At 38.5% G+C, this 23,138-nt stretch overlaps 1 protein-coding gene across 1 annotated transcript in view; it reads left to right on the top strand.

The window, feature by feature from the left end:
• LOC135773511 (RNA polymerase II elongation factor ELL2) overlaps window positions 1-23,138 on the top strand; it is a 34,443-nt gene that overhangs the window by 7,935 nt on the left and 3,370 nt on the right. The window contains exons 3-10 of the mRNA XM_065283128.2: window positions 8,756-8,883; window positions 10,891-11,054; window positions 16,302-16,543; window positions 17,668-17,792; window positions 19,193-19,313; window positions 20,036-20,501; window positions 21,574-21,637; window positions 22,455-22,626. Of these exons, the coding sequence (XP_065139200.1) occupies window positions 8,756-8,883; window positions 10,891-11,054; window positions 16,302-16,543; window positions 17,668-17,792; window positions 19,193-19,313; window positions 20,036-20,501; window positions 21,574-21,637; window positions 22,455-22,626 (1,482 nt within the window). The remainder of the gene's footprint in view (window positions 1-8,755; window positions 8,884-10,890; window positions 11,055-16,301; window positions 16,544-17,667; window positions 17,793-19,192; window positions 19,314-20,035; window positions 20,502-21,573; window positions 21,638-22,454; window positions 22,627-23,138) is intronic.

Below are 23,138 nucleotides of genomic sequence, written 5' to 3' on the forward strand. Positions count from 1 at the left end.
ACTCGTTGCCACAACGCTGCCTCATTTAATGCGATAGACGGAGGCGAGCTCATGCGCCACATTCACGATACGTGACTCATGGCACAATCATCGATTATATGGTATACAGTGTGCTTGAGGTTTTTAAGGAACATGACAGGATTTCCCATTAGGTATCTGTGTTATGTTCTGTTGACAATGTTTGCAAAGGTCATAGCATCTTTTAAAAAACACTTGTTAGCAATATCAATTCAATCGTATAGTGTGCTCGGATACAGAGATGAAACTTTGTTTTACATCACCAACAAAAAGCTCTTGATCCAGATGTGAATGGAACTGATTTGATATTTGGCTGACCCTTTGTCAATGTGTTTTCTGTCCCGACGAGCATCCGTGAATAAAACGGCAAAAGAGTGAATTTATGTGTGAACTTGTAAAGTTTGCATCAACACAATAAAAAACTTCATCCTTAAGCCTTGGGTATAGTCTGGTCTTTTTATGAATACGTGACACAAACTATGTGTACGTGCAAAGTTTAATGCACAGTTAATTTGACTCTGCGCTGACATTTGACGCATGCACAATTTGCAATAACTCTCATGGCGACAAACTACATTCTCCTGTACGTGCATATGCGACATATGCATACAATGTACGCAGGGTTTAAAATTCTGGTGCGTGTACAGCAGGTGTTCACTCTTCTGATGAGGAAAATTGTGTCATGCGTACTTAAAGCGATTAGCCTTTTTTTATAGTAGCGTTTAAATGTGCTATATAAATAAATGAACAGATTAACCCAAAATTGAAGTTATAGACCGTTCTTTACCATGCTTTGAAATGGACTGCTCACAGCTTGTAGTTCACAGTTTCCATAATTCGTCTATTTTGCCCCTTATGTAGTGGATTATCTTTAGACTTCAGCAGTAAGAGCTTTATAATCCCAAGCCTCTTCTTGTGTACTCTTTCTCTCCTCCCCCATCTCGCTTTCTCTTTATGCCTCATCTGTCCCCCTTTTTTTGAGTGAGCGATTCTGTCCGTTTTGGATCAGGGGGTCATGTAGTCCTGTTTATTGGTCCTGGGCATGGATGCCCAAACCCCACCCTTCCCCCACTTCCTTCAACAGGCCACACGTTTATGCTGCTTATGAATAACGCTGGCTGAACTCCGTGCCATCGCATGTGGCGAGAACAAAAGATGAGCGCCTCACAGGAGCCTCAGACGAGCACACGGCGCGTCGAGAACAATGGTGATGATGGCGATAAGGACTGATTGTAGAGTTGACCGAGGCCATATGAGGATGCATAGTAGATATAAGTTCGTTGGGGTTGTGGATGTATGGAAGGAAGTGTATTTAACCCCCTCGTGCTGTTTTTTATTGACGTTTAATTTATTGTTACATGCTGGTAAATGACCGCAACAGTTTCTGAGAAGTCAAGCAGGTGATGTTAATCTTTTAAAGATGGTTACTAGGGATGCACCGATACCACTTTTTTGAAATACGAGTACGAGTACTTGCATTTCAGTACTTGCCGATACCGATACCGAGTACTTAATAAAAAAACATTATTTAAATTTACAGGTAACAGCTTAAGTCATATAATTTAACAAAAAAAACAAAGGACTAGTTTTCCAGTTTGTTGTAAACTCTGCCTCTTTGGACAACACGAGGCATTAACCCCTTACACGCCGCTCAAACATAGACATTTCTCAGACCGTGGTATCGATTCCAGGTATCGAGGGACTTTTAACGAGTACGAGTACTTTAGAAAATGTGGTATCGAGGCCGATACCCGATACCAGTATCGGTATCGGTGCATCCCTAATGGTTACTAAAGAAATGGAAGCTTACATTATTAATCAAAATATACATGAAATTAATAACTTCATGTATTAGTCACAAAATGTTACCTTTATAGTATACTAAATACAAATTAGTAACTAGCCACAGTACCACATTAACAGTCAGTCCAGATCCGTTAAAATTTAAAGGGCTTTGCATTTTAAATGTGAAAGTGCAAGCATGAGAGTTTATAAACAATGTTATCATCTGTTGTTGTGGACCCTAATGTAATTATAGTTATCAGTATAGTTGCTTATCTTAATAGTTATTTGGTGCAAGTGCGCAACTGTGCATTATGAGTTACATATCTGAATGAAAGTTTCAATCCTGTGAAAAGATAAGGAGTTAGCCAGTACGTCCGCTGGCATTGGTAATTGTTTACTGGGTGTGTGTTGGCTTCAGTGCCCTTGCTAGAAATAATAATGGCAAGAGTAAGGACAAGATGTTCTGTCTTTTCTTACACTGACCTAACATGGCTTAAGACAGAGAAAAACCTCCACACCTGAATCAACATGCCAGCTTCTCTTCTTTCCAAACAGATGTGTGCCTTATAGAAACAAAACACGTTTCAAATCATAAAATATTGTGAGCTGAGAATGTCTTGAGTACATTAAAGATGGGCTGCGGTGCATTGTACCACCTCATAAAAAACGTAAGCATTTTAATGCCCTTAGAAACAGGGAGGGTTGATTTTCCAGGATTTTTACAGAGAACTGCCTCGGTTCCATCAGTAATAGTCATGGCCCCCGCTAAGTTTTCTGTTCCAGCCCAGTTCACACCTTACAACAGACTGAAAGTATTTGACATCTCCAAACACACATGGCAGGGAGCGGCAGATGTGGCTTAAAATGGGACACTATTGAAGACGCTTCTATTGTAATTTGCTCCCTTGTGGATATCTCGGGAGTCTGTCAACATGTTAGATTGTCAGTCTGATGCTTGTCACACATAGTGCATGTGAAACACACCTGTCTGTGGGTTGCTGTTATTGACAGTGGAAAAATGGAATGTACTCTACTTTACTGCTGTTCGGCATAGTGACATTTACTGTTCCATTGGTGATTTATCATACTAGATAGAACAAGTTGCACAATATTTTGGCTGGATTTAGAGGTGTGCAGGCACATTTGTGTGTATGGATCCAACTAGAGCTACAACTCATTGATAAGGTAGACTACGGAAAAACATTGAATAGTTAAATGTTGACTGAACGTAACTTTTACAGGCAATATAATGCATAGTTGTGTAAATGTGGTTAGTTTTATGAACAGATGTTGACACGTAGATGCATGGTTGGATGTAGATGCCTAAAGGAGACTTTACTTTTTTTCTAAATATTTTAACTTTCCAAATCCCCTAGAGTTAAATATTTGATTTTTACAGTTTTGGAATCCATTAAGCCGATCTCCGGGTCTGGCGCTACCACTTTTAGCATAGCTTAGCACAATCCATTGAATCTGATTAGACTATTTAGCATCGCGCTCAAAAATAACCAAAGAGTTTTGATGTTTTTCCTCTTTTCTCTTGACTCTTCTGTAGTTACATCATGTACTAAGACGAAGGAAAATTAAAAGTTGCGATTTTCTAGGCAGATATGGCTAGGAACTATATTCTCATTCTGGCGTAATAATCAAGGACTGCTGCTGAAACATGGCTGCAGAAGGTCCAATGATATTACACAGCAGCCGAAAATAATCCCCTTAGTAACTTTTAATAGCAGAGGACTTTTTTGGGGCACTACGTCATATCATTGCGCCTCCTGCAGCCATGTTACGGCAGCCAAGTCCTTGATTTTTACGCCAGAATGAGAGTGTATAGTTCCTAGCCATAACGGCCTAGAACAGGGCTATTCAAATCTTAACCTGGAGGGCCGGAGCACTGCAGAGTTTAGCTCCAACCCTGATCAAACACACCTGAGCAAGCTAATCAAGGTCTTCATGATCACTATACAATCACAGGTGGTTAAGTTTGGTTAGGGTTGGAGCTAAACTCTGTAATGCTCCGGCCCTGCAGGGTAAGATCTGAATAGCCCTGGCCTAGAAAATCACAACTTTTAATTTTCTTTTAAATAGGAAAAATAGTGAAACTCTTTGGTTATTTTTGAGCGCGATGCTAAATGGTCTAATCGGATTCAATGTGATGTGCTAAGCTATGCTAAAAGTGGTAGCGCCAAACCCGGAGATCGACTGAATGGATTTCAATACGGTAAAAATCTAATGTTTAACTCTAGGGGAGCTGAAAAATTATTATATTTTCAAAAAAAGTGGAGCGTCCCTTTAAAACCCCAATGATTGTATTTTCAAAATATGTCACAACCCACAATGTAGCCACTACTATTTTTGGGGCTCAAAAGTTCAATATTTATTTTGTTTTGCATGGCTCCTTTAAAGTACATAATGCCTTCATTTTTGCACAGTGTTAATGGTGCATGATGCCCTAAAGTGTTTGTGTTTTAATTCTGGCTCTTTATTCATAAATAAAATATACAGGAAAATTTCAACTTAGTTAAGGTAGTTTTTCTATAAAATTTAATGACAGTTTAAAATACCGGTATTGGTTGTTTCTTTTTTCTATTGACAAGTTAGCTAGGATTCATTGCCTAGTCAAAAAATAGAAAAAAAATAGATGTAATTGTAATTAAAAAAAAAAAAAAAAAACTCTGCAGCCCTACATCCAATAGATATTTTGTTATTATTATAGGTCATTTAATTATTATTTTAAATTCAAATTTTATGTACATTTTATGTTCTTTTAATGTCACAGTTTTTTCCATACATGTGGTATCAGTACTCTAGTTTGTTATAAATGTTATCCCACATTTAAGCTTAATTTTCCTAAGTACACACAGCGATAATGTTTCAATAACCTTCGTTTACATTTTAGCCCTTGTCTGATGAACTACCCTATGTACTGATCTCAAAGCTGATTAAGTCTCACCTGCCAATGCCAAGAGGTGGGCGTTGGTTGGTTCCCAGTGAAAGAATAAACATAAGTAGTAGTGAAAAGATAAAGGCAGTAAATTATATTTTTGCTCATTTTAGCAAAGCCTGTGGTGTGTTTATCCACATTCTCTGCACAACAATTGCACTTTTCAGTCTTGCACTTTAGTTAAAATGACATTGGATATTATCAACTAGCTGAGATGTGGACACCAACAACTACAGAGTTTCCCACAGTGTGGAACGTCTTTCCGCCTTAGTCTGGGCAATGAGGAGCCCTTGTTTAATGGTCCTTAAATCCCCCTTACCCATAAGATCTAAGTGCCCTAGTGGGAAGCTGCAGCCATGAAAAACCACATTCTCCCTGGAGAAAGAAGCTGGGAACCAAGGGGGTAAATGGCATATGCTTATGAAGATTGAGAAGGAAACTGGGAATGGGAAAAGAAGGATGCCTCTAAAATAGAGCGACCTGTATGACATTGATTAGAATTAGAATATGAAGTGTGGATGGTGGTTGGGCCAGGGGTCGACGAATGAATGTACCACGTGAAGAGGAAAGGGACTCGGGCAGGGGGGTGCTTGTCTCCTGGAGGGTAGCGTATGGGGGATGCTACTGTGATGCTTTGGGAAAAGGGGACTTTAGAGGGGTTGAAGGGAGTCAAGACTGTAAATCCACATGGCTGTGCGTTTGCCTCGGGGGGGCTATTAGCTTTTGTTCATCTGTGTGGTCAATCGAAACAAATAATTCTTGCAATGCATTGCAGCGTTGCTGTGACCTACTTCTCGTTCCTCCTTGAAATGACTTGTTGCTTGTTATTTGGGTGAAGACAGCTATCACGTTCTGCAGTAGCTTCTAGCAGCTGTATTTCCAAAACAAGCTCCTGGCCGGCCGTCGGCCGTGATGCATTTCCTGGTTTGTTGTATTTGAGGAAAGGGCACATTAGTCCGATCATGCTGTACCGGCCTTGTTTTGAAGCCATGGACATAACTGGGTCATTACCAGGGTTTCCTCATCAACCCCCATGTCCATCGCAGCGGTGGGCTACTGTTTGTAGTATGTTGTGACTGCTTGTGTGTGCGTGTCTTGTATCACGAAAACTAACAGATAAGGATGGGGGCAGGGATCGTGCTGTGGGGGTTGAGGGGCTGAATGTGTGTTGGGAAACAGAGAGCTTTTATTGGCTCCATGTGGCATGCTTACTGTTGTGCTGCCTGACCGGGCATTTGTGACAGGCAAAACCCTGTTCTGCGTTGCCCATACATGCTGTTTTGGGGTATGTAGGATGTATAATTGCTCACTGGAGTATTTTATGCACTTCATTAAACATAGCTAAAATAAGTCTAGTGTGTTTCTCAAAATGTGGAGGTTAGTATTTGTTTATTCCAAAAATGTTTATGCAATTAGGTAGCTAAAATTATCCTTAGTGAACCTGTATGGTTATATAAAATGCAACTGCAACATTATATGGTAGACCATTTTTATTCTAGTCTCAATAGTAATTGGGAACTGAGTTCAGTCTCTCAGGACAAAGGTTGTACTGTGTTTTTTTTTGACAGCTTTAAAGCCTTAGGACATAAATGCATACTTTAAACCAGTCTTTAACCAAACTTGCTTGCACAGCATAACCCTGCATATTTTAAAAACACCCCGTGGCTCATTTTGACAGTGAGAATTAAAGGTGCTGAGATATCCCCTGTCATTTCGTTTATGGGTGTTTGCACACCTAAAAGAGACCATATTATTTGTTAAGTCACTTTCTGTGTCAAGACCCATTGTCCTTTGCGACCAAATTTCTGGACACAAATGATCCCTCCGCCTCTTAAATGTAAATTATGTCGTTGTAAATGATGTAGGCCTTAACTGTTAATTTACTGTCCTCAAAACTAGGGCACTGCTTCCACTAAAACATTCATTATTTTTTTACTGGAGGCTGTACAAAAAGAATTGCACCGCAATACCTGTTGCTTAATGAGTTTGTGTTTTGACTTGCTATTCTGTATTAGTGAAAGTAGGTTTCTAGGCCTCCCCTGAAGAACGTATAGCTTGTCTGTTCATATCAGAAAAAGTCCTGAATAGAGTCTTTAGATTCATAGCAGCCACTGTATGCTAACAGGAGGCAGCTGTGCTCATACGAGTCGAGAGTGCTGCCAGGTTGCATGTATGTGCAGCATTCACGCTGACTTATCAACGTAGCCTTGCACTTTCTCACCATGTGTTTGCCAGTCTTAAATCACTACGTATTTGGCTTTGTGCATGTAGAGCAGAACAAAGATTGGCTGGCTACTTTATTGATTCCTTTTCACAGGACTTTGAACGAGTGCTAGATGGGTGGTAGATGGTACCGGTCCTGGGCTGCGTTTGTTTTGATTGCCCTTAGATAACTGCGAGCATTACGTAACTGCGTCTAAGCCGTGACCCTCACGTTGCCTCAGAACACAAACTCGGAGTTGCTGTCAAGCAGGCATGGATCAGTCAGCTGCCAGGCATTTTTTTCTTTTGTGGTTCATTTGCTAAGTTAAAAATTGAATGTGCCTTGCTGTTTATAACTGAAAAGGAAAATATAGACCAAACAAGACCAGTATGAACTTGTCAAATAGGATTAATAATGCAACACAGCTAAACAAACAAGCATGTTGATGCAGTGTTTTATTGTATTAACTGCTTTTGTTAATCTGGCAGATTTTGTTTTGTTTGGAAGGCATGACACACTTGTTATTAAAGCTGTGCAGAGGGTTGCATGTACTTTTTGGCTGTCTTGCTGCTCTGAAAAGGCAGTGCATTTAGGGATCACAAATGGTACAAAACCAAAACACATGAACTTCGTCCTTGTATTAGATTGCGGTTTGGGCTCATATCTTCTCGATCAGCAGTAGGGATTTTCTTCTGGCCCCGTTAGCCCAATGGCTAACACAGATTTCCACTCACACCGCCAACATTTTCATTCCTGACACATATATGACTAATACAAATATGCTACTATAAACAGCCATGAGTGACAGGAAAAAGTATGCAACATTTCCAATAAATATTGGGGTTAGGGTTGAAAAAGCAGTGATGCAACTCTATGACAAATTTATGCACAACAGCATTTTGTGTTTATTTGTTTTTTGCTGATTATGTTTGTTTCAAAATAGATCAACATCAAGCTTATACAATTAACAAATATGAGTACAAAATAATAAGTACAAAAACATCCTGTACTATAGGTTTTGGTACTGCAGGTTTTGGTACTGGAAGTGTTCTTCCAAGTGAGTAATGAACATAATTGCCTTACAAGGACTTAACATTTTGCATAAATTGTAAGCAGAACGATGTGTTGTAGTGAGATAGGCCTCTGTGTTCAAAGAAAAATGAAAAGTATTTACTCACCCTCATGTATGAGTTTCTTACTCTGTAAAACACAAAAGATATGTTGATAAATAATGGCAAGCACAAAGTTGATGGGAAACCATTGACTTCCATAGAAGTTGTTTTTTCTACTGTGTTTATCAGATGTGTGCTTACCATCATTTATCAAATAACTTTGTTTATGTTCTACAGAATTAAAAACTCATACAGATTTAGAAAAACATGAGGATGAGTAAATAATAACCGAATTTGAATCTTTGGGTGAACTATCCCTTTAAAGGTATTTATACAGTTTGGAATTTAGATTTTTTTTAATAAGTGCTATGCATCGAAATCTATTTGATCAACAAAAGCCTGTGTGTCCAAACAAGTGAAAACAAGCTTTCTTTGTTCTTTTATACAATAGTTTAATGAAAGTGCTGATTGTAATTTAAGTATCCCGGCTCCTCTGTGCTTTGTTTGTTACACAGGTGTATTTTTAACAAGCTTTCTTGAAATAGCCATTTAATAGAACTGGAGCAGAGGCTGCTTGTCATTACAGTCTTTTTGTATGGATAGTGTTGGAAAATGGGGAAGATATATACATAAAATTTATATGTAATGATTTGATACAGATCTAAATGTCTTTGTGTTTCTGTCCTTTAACAGTACGTCAAGATTCCTGTTCCTTCAACGGATTCTCCAGACTCATTTCGTGTCTTCTCATTCTACCTGTCCAGTGACAGTAAAGACAAACCTCAGGCCAGCTTTGATTGTATTCACCAGTTTCTCTCTGGGTAAGAAAATAGAGATTATTTCAACTATCAAAGTGTTAAGACATTGTTTGAGGGGTATTTTAAATGTAATTTTGGGGCAGTTTCCCAGACAGGACTTAAGCCTAGTCTCAGACTAAATGAAATGTTGGTGTTGTCTTGATCGAAGACAACTTGTTTTGACATATCTTAAAATATATCAGCGCGAGTGTTGTGTCTCGAGGAATACACCATTAATGTTTATTTATAAAATATGTTTTTAAAAATTACTTAAATATCCTAATTTAACTAAGGCCTAGTCCTGGCTTAAGCTAATCCCTGTCTGGGAAATCGCCCCTATATGTTTTAGGGCTGTCAAGCGATTAATCTTGAATAATTGTATACAAAATAAAAGTTTGTGTTTGCATAATTTATGTATGTGTACTGTGTGTAATTATTATGTATATATAAATACACGCATACATAAATGTAAGTAAAATTGTATATATATAAAATTTTGTTTAAAGGGGACATATCATGAAAATCAAAATTTTTCCATGCTTAAATGCTATAATTGGGCCCCCAGTGCTTCTCTCATCCTAGACAATGTAAAAAGGATCAACCCATTAAATTAGTTTTGGTAAACCATTCTCTGCAAGCATGTGAAAAAATAGCTCATAGAAATTTGGCTCCCCGTGTGATGTCAGCAGGGGATAATACCGCCTCTTAATCTGCACTATCCACGCACTTCCATTTAGTACAGAGATCAGCTCATTTGCATATAACAGTCTTTTGAAATGTCCCCTTTAATTTATATATATATATATATATATATATATATATATATATATATATATATATATATATATATATATATATATATATATATATATACACACTTAAATATTTATATATATTTTACTTAAATATATTTAATATTATTTAAATGTATACATGAATTAATGCTTGTGTATTTATATATTAATCACAATTAATCTTTTGACAGTCCTAACATTTATTAATCATTTCTGAAAAAAAATTGTGATGATATTTTGTAAATAAGCATACATTTATTGTTTCAGTTTAGTTTTTTCTAAATGTGTGTTTTATTTTTAAATGAATTTAAAATGTTAACTTAATTTACATTTTTATTATTTTATTAATATTTGTTCTTATTGTTTCTTTGCTACTTTTTAACATTGTAATAGTTTTCTTTAATGATAGCAACCTTACACTTGTTAAATTATATAGTACCAGTCTGTATTGATTGGTTGATTATGCAGTAATTGATTAGTTAATGAAGTAATAAAACAGCATGACTCCTATTAAAGTTGTATTACTCTTAGTATTAAATGCTACATGTTGTTTATTGTTTCTCTTGAATGTGTAAAGCATAGGTTTTTAGTTTGTTTAGATCAACATTTACTTTGACCCTTGAACCCAATTTCCATGACAGTATCGGACGTCAAGCACAGTCGTGAAGTTGCTGCCTCTTGATCGGGCTAGCACTGATCTGGTCGCTCTGCAGCTCAAAAGAGACTTGTAGTCTCACAATACTCCACTTGTCTTACAGAAGAATAGCATTACATAGGTTTGTGGGAAAGAGGATGCAAAGCAATTCCACAAAAACGGTTAAGGCCATTAGTCATAAATTAGTCACTGACTTTCCGGCTGCTTTGTGGACAAAGGCCCAGCTGTAACACAGATGACGCTGAGCAATGTGGAGAATGGTGTTAAACATGTCAATCTTCACAAAGCAGGAAAATTAATCTGTGTTGTGATCTCGATTCATTTTAATTGCACAAAATTCCCAAAGCAAAGTGTGCTTGCAAACCATGTGCAATCCAAGTTCATCAATTAGAAAACTAAAATTATTCTAATTTAAAAATGCGTGCATAAAATAATTTTTCGTGTCGATGATCATTAAAAACATAAATTCAGTGCAGCTTTTGGCTTACAGTGTATATTAAAGTCATTCTTTTAATGACATATTACAGTATCTGAATCTATTGTTTCCTCACTAATAGTACGCTATTGCCTTCTTTTGCTTAGAGATGGCAGGGAACATCTGGAAAGTCAGGGCAGTATTCAGGACAAAATCACGGTGTGTGCCACCGACGATTCCTACCAGATGACCCGCGAGCGCATGTCTCAAGTGGAAAAGGACATCTGGAGTCGCTCTGCCATCGAGATCAAACCCGGGTCTACGCATCCAAGTAAGAATCACGCTCGATCTGCTCGTGCACATGCTCCACATGCGTAGATCTCTAATCGTCTCTCATCAAAATGCGTATTAACTTTTCTTATATCACATCCAGCTGCTCCAAAAGAAAGAAACCTGCTAATATCTTGTCCTGTTCACCGGTTTATAAACCAGGGTATTGTTGATCAAAATCACCTGTGTATCAGAGTCGTGTAAATCATATGACATATGTTTCCTACCCCCACTCCATCACTCCATGTGTTTTATCGGCAGACGTGAAGCCACAGACCTATTCCATTAATCTGATTGAGACTGCCAGAAGTATGCGCTAACAAGTCTCATGCTGTGTGGATGAAGTTTAGCCCAGGATTTTAATTACCGTGGCTAGGGATCAATTAGGTTTTCATCTGCAGAAATGCTGAATTATACATGGGGCTTCTCTCTGAAGTTTGTAATTCCCCAAACTGTGGGTATAGAGGACACAAGTCGCTCTGGAGCCCATGTTATAGTCATGCGTAAGGTCTACGCCGTAGGTTATCCATAGCCTGTGCACCTCGCCAAAATTTTAATTGGTCCACTAGAACCCCTCCCATCATGGAAAAAAAACTGTGTCATAGGTATTTCCGTTTGTGACTTGAGAACAAAGATGGGCCAAGTTGAGGAGTGATTTAACTCAAACTGCAACAAAAGTCGCTGGCGATTTACTTTATCACTGTTGGTCTTCTTAAATCATACACAACAAGCTGCCTTTTCTTCGTTTGTGGGTTAACTGGCCAAGCTTCTTCTTTGAGGACTGAGGCCATGTTTACACGGGTGAAAACGTAAAAATATTTTATCGGATGTGCCTTTCGTTTACACGGCGACTGCATTTTTTGCTTAAAAACGCAAAAGAGTGAAACCACCCTCCAGAGTGAAAATCATAAAAACGCTCTACCGTCGCGTTCCCGTCTAAAGGGTATAAATGCAAAAGTCTGCTTACGGTGGCTCTCGTTGTGTACGCGTTAACGTCACAGGCATGCACCAGTTCAGGAAAATAACAAACGTGTCGGATTATTTCCATACGTCAGACCTTTAAGTTGCCATAACAGCTCTGATAAATATACAAGAGTCTTTCCAGCAGTTGTACGAAATATTCACAGCTAGTAATAAGGTCAGAGAACGTGCATTACTTACCTCTATCAAATTGTCGATGCGCCAATTCGTCGGAGGCGAACCAGACGGCTTTGGACGAGACCTGGGAAAACAACGAAGAAGGTTGTACGCAGGTGCGTGGACTTGGTGGTGTTGTGTGTCAGTGCTTCACATTGCCACCTAGCGGCCTGGAGTGTATACTACAGCGTATATCTCATACTTTTGCGTCACCATATGCGCGCAGATTTCCCCCCAAAACGCTTGTATAAGTGTGGAACAAAAAGTGATAATGCAACGCCACTTTTGCGTTTTCTCCATGTAAACGTAGCCTAAGTTGCTACTGTGGTTACACATGGGAATACTGCCAACCGGCGGTCTGCGTATGTGTTTGCACGTCAATGCAGACAACGATGTATGCAAAACTGATGCGTTGCCTATGCCGTAGTGGCTACATGTGTACAACTATAATAAGCCCTTAAGTTGTAACCTATTTTTTGTTGAACTGACACTTCATTGGTTTGAGGAAATACATCTGTTTGATTCTGGCCATTTAAAGTGGTGAATTGCTTTTGTTATGGAAAGCAAAGTCGTCCAGTATGCCTAGCAAAGACCTACACGTCATACTTTATATCTCAGTTTGTCTTGTGATGTCAACACGTTTGTTATATATAAGGGGTATAATTTATGACAGATACAGAATGGAAAAATATTGAAGGAGGATGATTTGATGATTCAGATGCTACCTTTCAGTTGCTTGGGTTGGGATGTAATAATGTGACACAGGGTAAAATATTTTGTCTGGCTACATTTGATACTTTTAACAGACTTATAGTGCATTCATTATATTTTTATAATTATGCGAGTTGCCTGGGAGCATGACCCATCATGGATCAAAGTAAGAAGAGTGTTGTTGTGTTTCAAATTGATATATTTAACAAGCTGTCTATGCCATATGCGTATGGCGACAGAAGCATAACCACATCATTGCAGAATGCTGTGGCGGGCAGATATGTTTGTTTGACTTAAACAAAAATAAAATCTCTAACTTTGTTCCCATCTCTGTAGTCAAGCTGGGAAACGTCTTGTGGCTGGATGCTATATTTTTGTGGTAAAGTAATAGCACATTTATCTTTTTGACTGTTTTAAATACTGCTCTGCCATCATAGCATTCATAGTTGGCAGAGACTTTTAAATGTATGGCAGGTATTTCAGTGGGTGTTTAATTATAAAGAAAAGGGGTATTTTAAGGTCAGTCTAATTTTGCACAATGTTATGGGGCTTGCGGACAAGCGTCATCAACCGTTTACTATGTACTTACAGTTTGATGAGGTTGGTTCTCAATCGTATGACTTTAGCTAGGGCACCGAACTGGCTGTGTACAGTTGCCAAACTGTGCCGTATTTTTGTGAATGCATAAAATACAGTGTAGCATTTAAGGTCAGCGCTGTCATCTTAGATCAGCTATTGCGGCATGTTTGAGCTTGAGGACATTATAAAAAATAAAACGTTACTTGGCATAGTCTAATAAAAACAAGTTGATTTTGGGAATTGGATTTGGTGAGATTGCCTTTAAGGCCTGATTTGATTACATGTTTGAGTCTTTTGACATCTGTCTACAGTTTGTACAGTATTACACCTCCCCAACGCATGGTTCAGTGAATCAAATACTTTTGCGGACAAAGTGTTTGATTCAGAAATGTTTTGCAAAGCTCAACATGTTTAGGCGTCAAAAGGAATTCGGTTGACAATACGTTTTTTTTTATTCTCATTCTCTGCAGCATGTTGAGATCTAATAGTCAAACTTCCTGTAAATTGAGTCATTGTTCTCAGTTATCACACTATATTGGAATATTAGTTAAAAGGGCTGTTGTGTGAGACTTCTGTGGCAGATGAATTATTAAATGGACATTGCCAACAGTATGAAAAAATATAAAATGCACAAGTGGCACAGAAGCATATCACTCAACGTATAGACAGCTTGCGCTTCACTTTGTCCTATCGCAACCTTCAAAGTGCAGCTTAAAGTTGTAATGAGATTAGGCATGCTTGATATCTATTAGCACCCCTGTGTCCTGCTGGCTTTAGGTGAATTAGCACACTGATAGGAAAACGAAAAGCAGAAATAAAGCCGCTTTTTAAGTTGCTTCAGCTTCCCAGCTTTCCTGTTTGTGCAAGAGGGGCAACGTTTACAGTCAGCTCTTTAAAACTCCGCAGCCTGCTGGTACACGCCAAACTCACAGTTCACATTCGGAGAACGGGGTCAACCAAGTGTTACAGGGGCTGTGATGTTTACTTAAAGCCAAGTCGTGGAGCGTTTGCTGTTTATACTACTGTATGTGTGATTGTCGTTTGTCACGGCCACGGCACTAACCTGTCTGTCCCGGTTACTCGTGTGTCCAATTTCACCTTGAGGTGGCTTGTTTTCTTTTGTTTTGCGTAACAAGAGCTCTGGGATTTGAGCGGTCCCTGTTCTGTGCTATTTGCAAGGAGCTTGGTTTATTTTCAGTGCTGAAGAGGCAGTCGGGTTAAACAATTATCACTCATCCTGTTTTATGTCACTCTTTTGCAGTTTTTATAGGTTCTGAGCTTGTTGTGATCTTTTAAAAGTGTGTTGTGTAACTTTTAAAATTATCTCTTGATTAAAAGGCAATATGATATGCTATATATGCTGTAACTATATTATCAGTGATGTATAAAGACCTTACAAAATGAACTGTATTGATTTTATTACCTAAGAATGAGCCGTTTTTATCTATATAATATACACCGCTGATCACCTTACATGGAAGATGCCATTTTGCGCTGTCATGTTTCTACAGTAGCCCTGAATGGACAAACTGCTCTATAGAGTGCGTTTTGTAACTTCATTGTCTCAGAGGATGACATGCTTGTCCTGTGTCGGCTTCCGTAGCTTAAAGGGACTAGGGACATTCCACTTAAAAAAAAAAAAAAAGTTCAGCTCCCCTAGAGTTAAGCATTTGATTCTTACCATTTTGGAATACTTTCAGCTGATCTCCGGGTCTGGTGCTAGCACTTTTAGCATAGCTTAGCACAATCTATTGAATCTGATTAGACCATTAGCATCGTGCTAAAAAATAACCAAAGAGTTTCCATATTTTTAGTCTTAGTACACGATGTAACTACAGAAAGTCAAGTTTTTAATAGGAAAATATGTAAACTCTTTGCTTACTTTTTGTGCGACGGTAATGGACTAATCAGATTCAATGGATTGTGCTAGCGCCAGACCCGGAGATCAGCTGAATGGATTCCAAAACAATAAGAATCAAAAGTTTAACTCTAGTGAAGCTGAAAAATTAGCATATTTTCAAAAAAAGTGGAGCGTCCCTTTAAAGGAACAGTTTGTAAGAAATTTATATCAATTAATCATAAAATGGCCTTGATATGTCACTAGACATTAAGAAATAATTTTCATGTCAAATACTTATATCACTCACAACAGTGGTCGGGCCAGCATATTGTCATTAAAAAAAGTGGAGTTACAGCCCTCAACTGATGTTTATGTTGTCATGTTGTGTATTAGCCACCAGTTGTGTGATTGCAGTACCAGTTTTAGCCAAAATCCTACATACTGTTCCTTTAACTATGCATTTAGAAAAGGAAGGGGCAGCTGTGGAAAGAACCATTGGTGGCAATCACAATCTCACCACTAGATGCCGCTTGGGCTCAGGCGCGGAATGCGCCGTGTGATCGTAAATCACGCCATAATGCGATTCAAAAGGAGAGATATCAATTGCGCGACTATTCACCTTTATCTGACTTCGAAAGAAACCTGATGCGCGCAGCAGGGTTACGTGAATGTCTGACCTACGCACGCGATGCATGTGAGAGGGCTGTGTGTCATCGTGCACCAAACGACTCAGAATAAATAAAAAAACACAGACTTAACATTACGATTAGAGTGCTTTACTTGAGTGCCTGTTTTCTTCAAAACGATCGCATCCTAATGACGAACGCACGCTCTGGCTCGGATCGCTCAAAATACAGTGTGGTTGTTGCCCTCTTGGGGAATAGGGAAGGGGGGACAATCGCGCTGGGGCACGGTTTGGTTGGGTTAGCCCTAGTGTGAGTGCGCCCTTTTAAGTTGCACTCTCTCTATTTTTTCCATTAGGTAAATGTGTGAAGATTAAGAAGAAACAAGGCCTGCCAACAAGTTTTGACAACACTAATAGACATTCACCCAGCAACAAGAGAAACGGTGCACCTAGCTTGGTGGTCAACAGGCCCTTGAAAGAACGTGTCATTCATGTTTTGGCCCTAAAGCCTTACAGCAAACCAGAACTACTGCTCTGGCTGGAGAGAGAGAAAGCCAGTCCCAAGGACAAGGTTGACTTGAGTACTGTGCTGGAGGAGGTAAAGTGAAACCCGCTACGGTGCAAATGCTCAACAAAGTGTTGATATTCCAGATATCAAGAAGAAAAATGTCCAAATCTCAATAAGAAGCCATTTTCCATATGTTGTTGATCAGCAGTCAATGCATTCTACTTTCCAATGTGCACTAGCTACAAATTATGATGCCAAAAGTTATTTATATCTCACAGTAAAGTTCATAGCGTATCTCAACCCCAAGCTTATAGTTCAAATAATGTATCGGCCTGCTTATCCCTGCCTCTGGAGATCAGTTTCAGTTCCAAGACTGTGTAGCCGTTTCAGTTGTGTATGGGGATAGTTTACCCAAAAATGAATTTATTCACCCTGTTTGTTGTTACCAACATGAACTAACCTGTATTAATTTCATTGTTCTGCTGAAGATATGTTGAGCTGTGTTTGTAACCAAACCCATTTTGAGTATTTTGGGAGTCAATATTGCTTCTGTTTCCTGCTTCATTACAAATATATTCCTTTGTGTTCAGCAGAACAAATCAATGTGTACAGGTTTGTAATGACATAAGGGTGAGTAAATGATAAAATAATTGATCAAATTTGGTGAACTATCCCTTTAAGAGTTAAAGCTACAGTACACTTAGCAGTAAGCTAGATCTCCTGAAGCAGATTAAGCATCTATGCAATAAAGCATGACTGATTTTCTCATTAGGCTTATTTTGTGAATGTTTACATTTGGCAATTTCAGTGCATTCAACGAGGGGGGAGATTGCAGCATTGTCTTAATAATATTTGAGGAATGGATTGTATTTTGACATAGGGAGGATTCTTCATATTTACAGAACAGACCGTTTCATAATACATTTCTGGTTTTTGTTTGACATTTATGAGGCCTGAATTGAATTATTTTCCTCTGGATATATATTTAGAATGTCCTTAAAGGGCCCATCATACATTATTCTATCTCATAAGATTGTCAAACGCAATAATTCCAAAAAAAAAAAAAAACGCTGACTATGGTAATGCTTGATGGTTCAATTTCTTTTGTACAGCCAGTCGCTCTCTTGAAATATTTCCACTTAAGTGCATTTGTAAATCGAGATCAGTGACTCGTATGGAGAAATCTAATAATTCTATTGTCCATTTCCTTCCAGGTGGCTAAAATCAATCCCAAAGATCACAGCTTTACTCTGAAGGATGATTTCTACAGACATGTACGGAGAGACTGGCCAGGCTATGTGGAGGAAGAGCGACAGCTCATTCAAAGAGTTTTGGCTAGGTGCATATTGAACTGTTTTATTAATGTTGTAGTTTTTTGCATGTTTTTCATAACTGGAACATACTCTGTAGATTTGGCATGCTCTGTTCTGATTGGCTAACATTACAAGTTCAAGTAAGGCCATGCAGTTTTTCTTGGGCTGCATTTAAGGTCATGTTGAAAAAAATACTGTGATACAGTTTTTATGTTGGTTTATTTCTGTGCTTGATTTAAACGTCACAAAATAAAAATGTGATATATAGGTGGATCTTAGTTAAAATAAGCTGTAATGTGGCAAAACCTTTTGCTTTTCAGAGACTAGTATTATTTTAATAAACAGTCACTGTCCCTCTTTACTTATAGTCTTGTCCCCCAGTCTTAATATCATGCCTTGCTCTTCCAGTCTGCCTCGGCGATGCCTTTGAGCCCTATTAAATACGTGTTTCAGTGCAGATGATATGATTTTTAGGCCTGTCTGAGCAGGAAGCCATGCGATTCACCATGCGGTGGCGTTGAGCGGAATTATTCTTCCGAGCAGCTTTCGCTCCAGGACAATAGAGGAATAAACTGCAAACGTCCTGCCAAATCTGAGTTTGGCAGCCGTGTTTTTGGGAGGTTTGCCACACTGCTCGTCAACTCTGTCTTCAACGTCGATCTTTCATTTTTAATGTGCACTGCCAATCAGAGTCTAAAGTCTTTTAATGGGACAGCTCAAGTTGCTCTTGCAATACACAAGGAATTTTAAACCCCAGAACGGGACTTGCACAACATAGCTCATTGCTGAAACTGTCATGTTCTGGTCGTTGTATCAGCCTATGGCTGACAGAAATATTTTTTTAACTAAACGCCTCAGATTATTTTAGTATGGTGGGTTTTGTAGGAACTGTAAAGTTTTCGAGCAGGGCACGTAAAAGGAACGATCTTTCTGTATGACGAAAAGGCATCTCTATGAGAGGAAAGAGCTGAAGGAAGCAGATTGCCAGAGGAAAGATCTAGGAGAGCGAGAATGTATCTGGCACTATTGTTCTCATTGCTGGACATTAGCGAGGCCTGTGCCAGTCCTACTGCAGATGTTATCAGATGCCCGGAAATGCTAAGCTAGACTAACAAGCCCTGGCGCTTTGACCGGCCAATGTTGCATATTAGCGCAGGTGTGAGTTAGGTTGTTTTTGCACTGCGTTTGGAAACAGCCCAGCCGGCAGCCGTGCAAATCCTAGCCCTTGATCCTGAGATTTAAATTTCTTCCTGTTTGCTTCATTCATTTCCTGTAAGCGCAGCTTTTTATAGCTTTCTGGTTTCTGGAAGTGGAAAGTTTATCTTAACTCGGCAAATGTTTTTTTACGTTTAATTAGTAAGGGCTTCCTGATGGCAAGTATTCATGGAATGACATTTTGACAACGTTTCATTCTCTGATATTCCAGAAAACTCCAGCCTCTCAGCAGCAGCGGTAGCCAGTTGAAAACTTTCCAGTCCAACCATTCATTCCACAAAACCTCAGGGGATTCTCCATCCCAGCTCAGCCCTGTCAAGAATCTCTCCATGGTAAATATACACCTATTAAAAGATGTGATACTCTTTTCCCAGTCTGGCTAATGTTAAAGGAATCTGAATTAGCATTTTGTCATAATTTAATTAAATTGCCTTGAATGTAGCCAGTATGACTTTTTGACTTATTACTATAACAAATATTCTAGCTTTTTGCGGGAAACAAAGCCAAAGTTAAAGATGGATTGATTACATTAAGCTTTGTGTCATGGGGTTGGGTCACAAGACAATCATTAACTAATAGTTTTTGGCATTAGTGACACCGCAAAGCTATTTTTGTGACTTTTGCAGAAGGTTTGGTATATAATGCTGCGCAATTAACAGATCTCATTTTGCATTTAGAAAAAAAATCAAGTTTTACGTTAACCGTTCCTGTAATATTGCAAAAGCTTTGCTGTGTTGTTGTGCATGCTGAATTGCCTCTGCAGTAGTTTAATAGTCAGACTGCCAGGTACTTGCATGCACTTTAATAGGTTTGTCATTGAGCTTTGATTGATTACCTGAGATGAGAGTGAAAGGAGTCCACCCTTTCCTTTTCTGTCCTCATGGAGATGATTGTTTTGGCGCCGTCTGTTTTTTATTTATGGAGATGCTGGAGGCCCTTCGGTTGCTGCTGTTTGCAAGAGCCAATTAAACTGCTGGTCCTTGCTGTCACTCATCTTGTTCAGATGTTCGACATGCCTATTTCAAAGTTTGTAAAATTCTTTCTTTACTCCCAGAAACGCCCAGTGCCTTCCGACCATCCAGAAAGCCAGACGCCGAAAAAGCAACGATTATTAGACCAGAGCATGCCCTTGCAGTCTCATTCCAATGGACACCTTAGCTCCTCGATGGGCCGTAATTCCTCCGCACATGGAAACGCTAGTTTGCAAAACAAAATGGAGTTCGGGAAAGGTACCAACAATGCCCAGCAGAACCTGGATGGCCTTTACCAGCGGCACAAACTCAGCGACTCCAACAATGTCCCCAAACAAGAGGGGTCGGAACCAGCACAGCAGTCGCCCTCCAGCCCCAAACACCCAAAAATCAGAACTGAAACTGAAATCTGCACTGACCAGCAGCTAGCAAACGGCCAGCACAAAAAGAAAAAGTCCAAGAAGCATAAAGAAAAGGAGAGAGAGCGCTTAAAACCCGATTGGGCTGAGACCAGCCCAGATCTCAAGCAGAACCAGGAAAATATTAATGGTGAGATTTGAAACTAATTTTATGTACATGGCTTATTTCAGTGTGGTCTGACTTGATTTTACAACAGGTATGCATTGCACTTGTAATGGCAAGGTCATGGGTTCAATTCCTAAGAAATGCACATACTCAAAATGTTTAGCTTGAATGCACCATAAGACCTAATGTGTATATATATTTATTAATTTATTTATATATTTATTTAAATAAATAAATTAATTAATTAATTGCAATTATTCGTTTGCAAAAAAAAATTATATATAATCACTGATAATATTTTCTGGTAACTTTTATTATCATTGATTATTACAGGTCAAAATTACATATGATTTGCCTATACTGTACATCACGTAAGTGTGACAGGTGGATCCAGCTGTAAATAATCAGTTAGCAACCTTCTAGACTTGATTGTTGAAGTGTTGTCCAATAAAATATTAATATTATATAACAGCATGATGCCTACATTAATCTGTAGTATGATAATGCTTGTTAAGCAGTTCAGTGTCAGGGCATTTGGCCAGATTGTGGACATGACTTATAAATGTCCACAAAGGGCATTTATCTGGTTAAGCCTATGCAGATAACTCACAAATAATAATAATGTCACAAAAGATAATCATTACAAGGACATAGCATTCTGTCTAACTCGTAAAAGAACTTATTGGAAAGAAACGCCCTGTCTCTGCTCTGTCACCGCGTTTGTGATAGTTATCATCATCAAAAACAGAAGCAGCTCTGCGAGAGAGACTTTCATTACAAGTGAAATGATGGCAGAACAGGTTAGGGCTTGCCAAGCAATTCAGGAAATGTTCCCGTGTACACAGATGCATGCGTGTGAGGTGACTGCCTGTCTGAGCCCTTCCCTAGCGCAGTGGATGATTAACTCGCTAACAGCTGGGTGACCCTCTGTAAGACGCATGGTGCCCGATTTAACCGCCCACTTGATGTCAGATTTGTGTCCCTTATCTCACAATTTGATAAATTACTCCATCAACCTAGGCAGCATGGCTCTTTGATAGGTTTGCAAAGCAAGATTGAAAAATGAACCCTTTTTGTCTTGTTTGTTAATGTGTAGATCATGAGAGCGCCAACACACCTGTCACCCGTGCCTCACCCGAGGAGCTGCCTGACTATTTATTGTGAGTAAAATCAGATTTCGGTTTATTGTACTGATCTAGGCTCAAACATAATGTCGTATTTGATACTTTTACATAACATGACATTAGCATGTTTTATATGTAATGGATTATAATAAAAAAAAAATCCAGAATTGGGCACGCCTGCATTTAAAAGACCTGCATACTTTAAAAGTTAATTAATGGTCTTATTTTACAGAAAACTTTTAATCATTAGATATCATTAAATACATTTGATGATGCAGTCCGCAGGGTTTAATTAAGGTAATAACACACCTGAAAGTTTTAGAAATGAAATGTAGAAAGCACAAAGACTAATATTTCAGTTTTGTTTCTCATTTAAAAGGATGATTCACCCAAATATTTAAATTCAATCATCATTTACTCACTCTCATGTTGTTCTAAACCTGTATGAGTTTATTCTGTTAAACACAAAAGAAAATATTTTGATAAATGATGGAAAGCACACAGTTGACAGTACCCATTGACTTCCATACATAGTATTTGTTTGTCCTACTATGGAAGACAACAAGTACCATCAACTGCGTATAATTTGTGTTTGACAGAAAAAACACAAACCAGTTTAGGTTTAGAGGGTGAGTAAATGAAGAGAATTTTCATTTTTGGGTGAACTATTCCTTTAAATTCACAAACAGTCAAACAGCACTGATGCTAAAGAAACACATCAAGAGTAGACAACACTAACAAGTGCAGGACATGGCAAGATGTAATAGCAATAAAACACTTTTATTTTGATGTGTAGTGCCCCCTACTGGTTAAATAAATTCAGTTTTCTAAAGAAAACCTTTACTTTTTTCAGAATATACAACACTATTATGGACTCTGAGCAAAGACAGCGGTACTCTGAGGATTTCTTTGCAGAATATGCAGAGTACATCGAACTTCATGAGCGCATAGGCAAAGTTACTGATATTTTTGTTCAGCTGGGATCTAAGATAAAAACGCTTTCACCTGGGACAAAGGAGTATAAGGTATGTTAAAATAACAAACAAAGTTTGTGTTAAAGTTATTTATGGAATGAGTTAGGATAATGGCTTAGCAAATGTTATGTTACTTATGTAATGCATGGTGTTAAAGAAAAAATATTTTACTATTTTCTTACCTCAAATCAGACAAATAAATACATACCTATCTTTATTCAATGCGTGCACTTAATCTTTGTACAGCGCTTCATAAATGTGTTAGCATTTAGCCAAGCCTCATTCATTCCTTAGGATCCAAACAGGGATGAATTTAGAAGCCACCAAACACTTCAATGTTTTCCCTATTTAAAGACTCTTACATGAGTAGTTACACGAGTAAGTATGGTGGCACAAAACAAAATGTGGCCTTTTTTAAACTGATAAAAATTGAGAACTATGTTGTAAGGCGGAAGAGCACTTAGTTAGTTTGCAGCACTTCGACCTGGGGTGCAGTAATATTGACGAAAATTTGAGCGAAAGGGGGAGTAGTCAGGAGTGATGATGTTACTGCACGCCGAAGT

The sequence above is a fragment of the Paramisgurnus dabryanus genome, chromosome 9, assembly GCF_030506205.2.
Source record: "Paramisgurnus dabryanus chromosome 9, PD_genome_1.1, whole genome shotgun sequence".
Lineage (NCBI taxonomy): Eukaryota > Metazoa > Chordata > Actinopteri > Cypriniformes > Cobitidae > Paramisgurnus > Paramisgurnus dabryanus.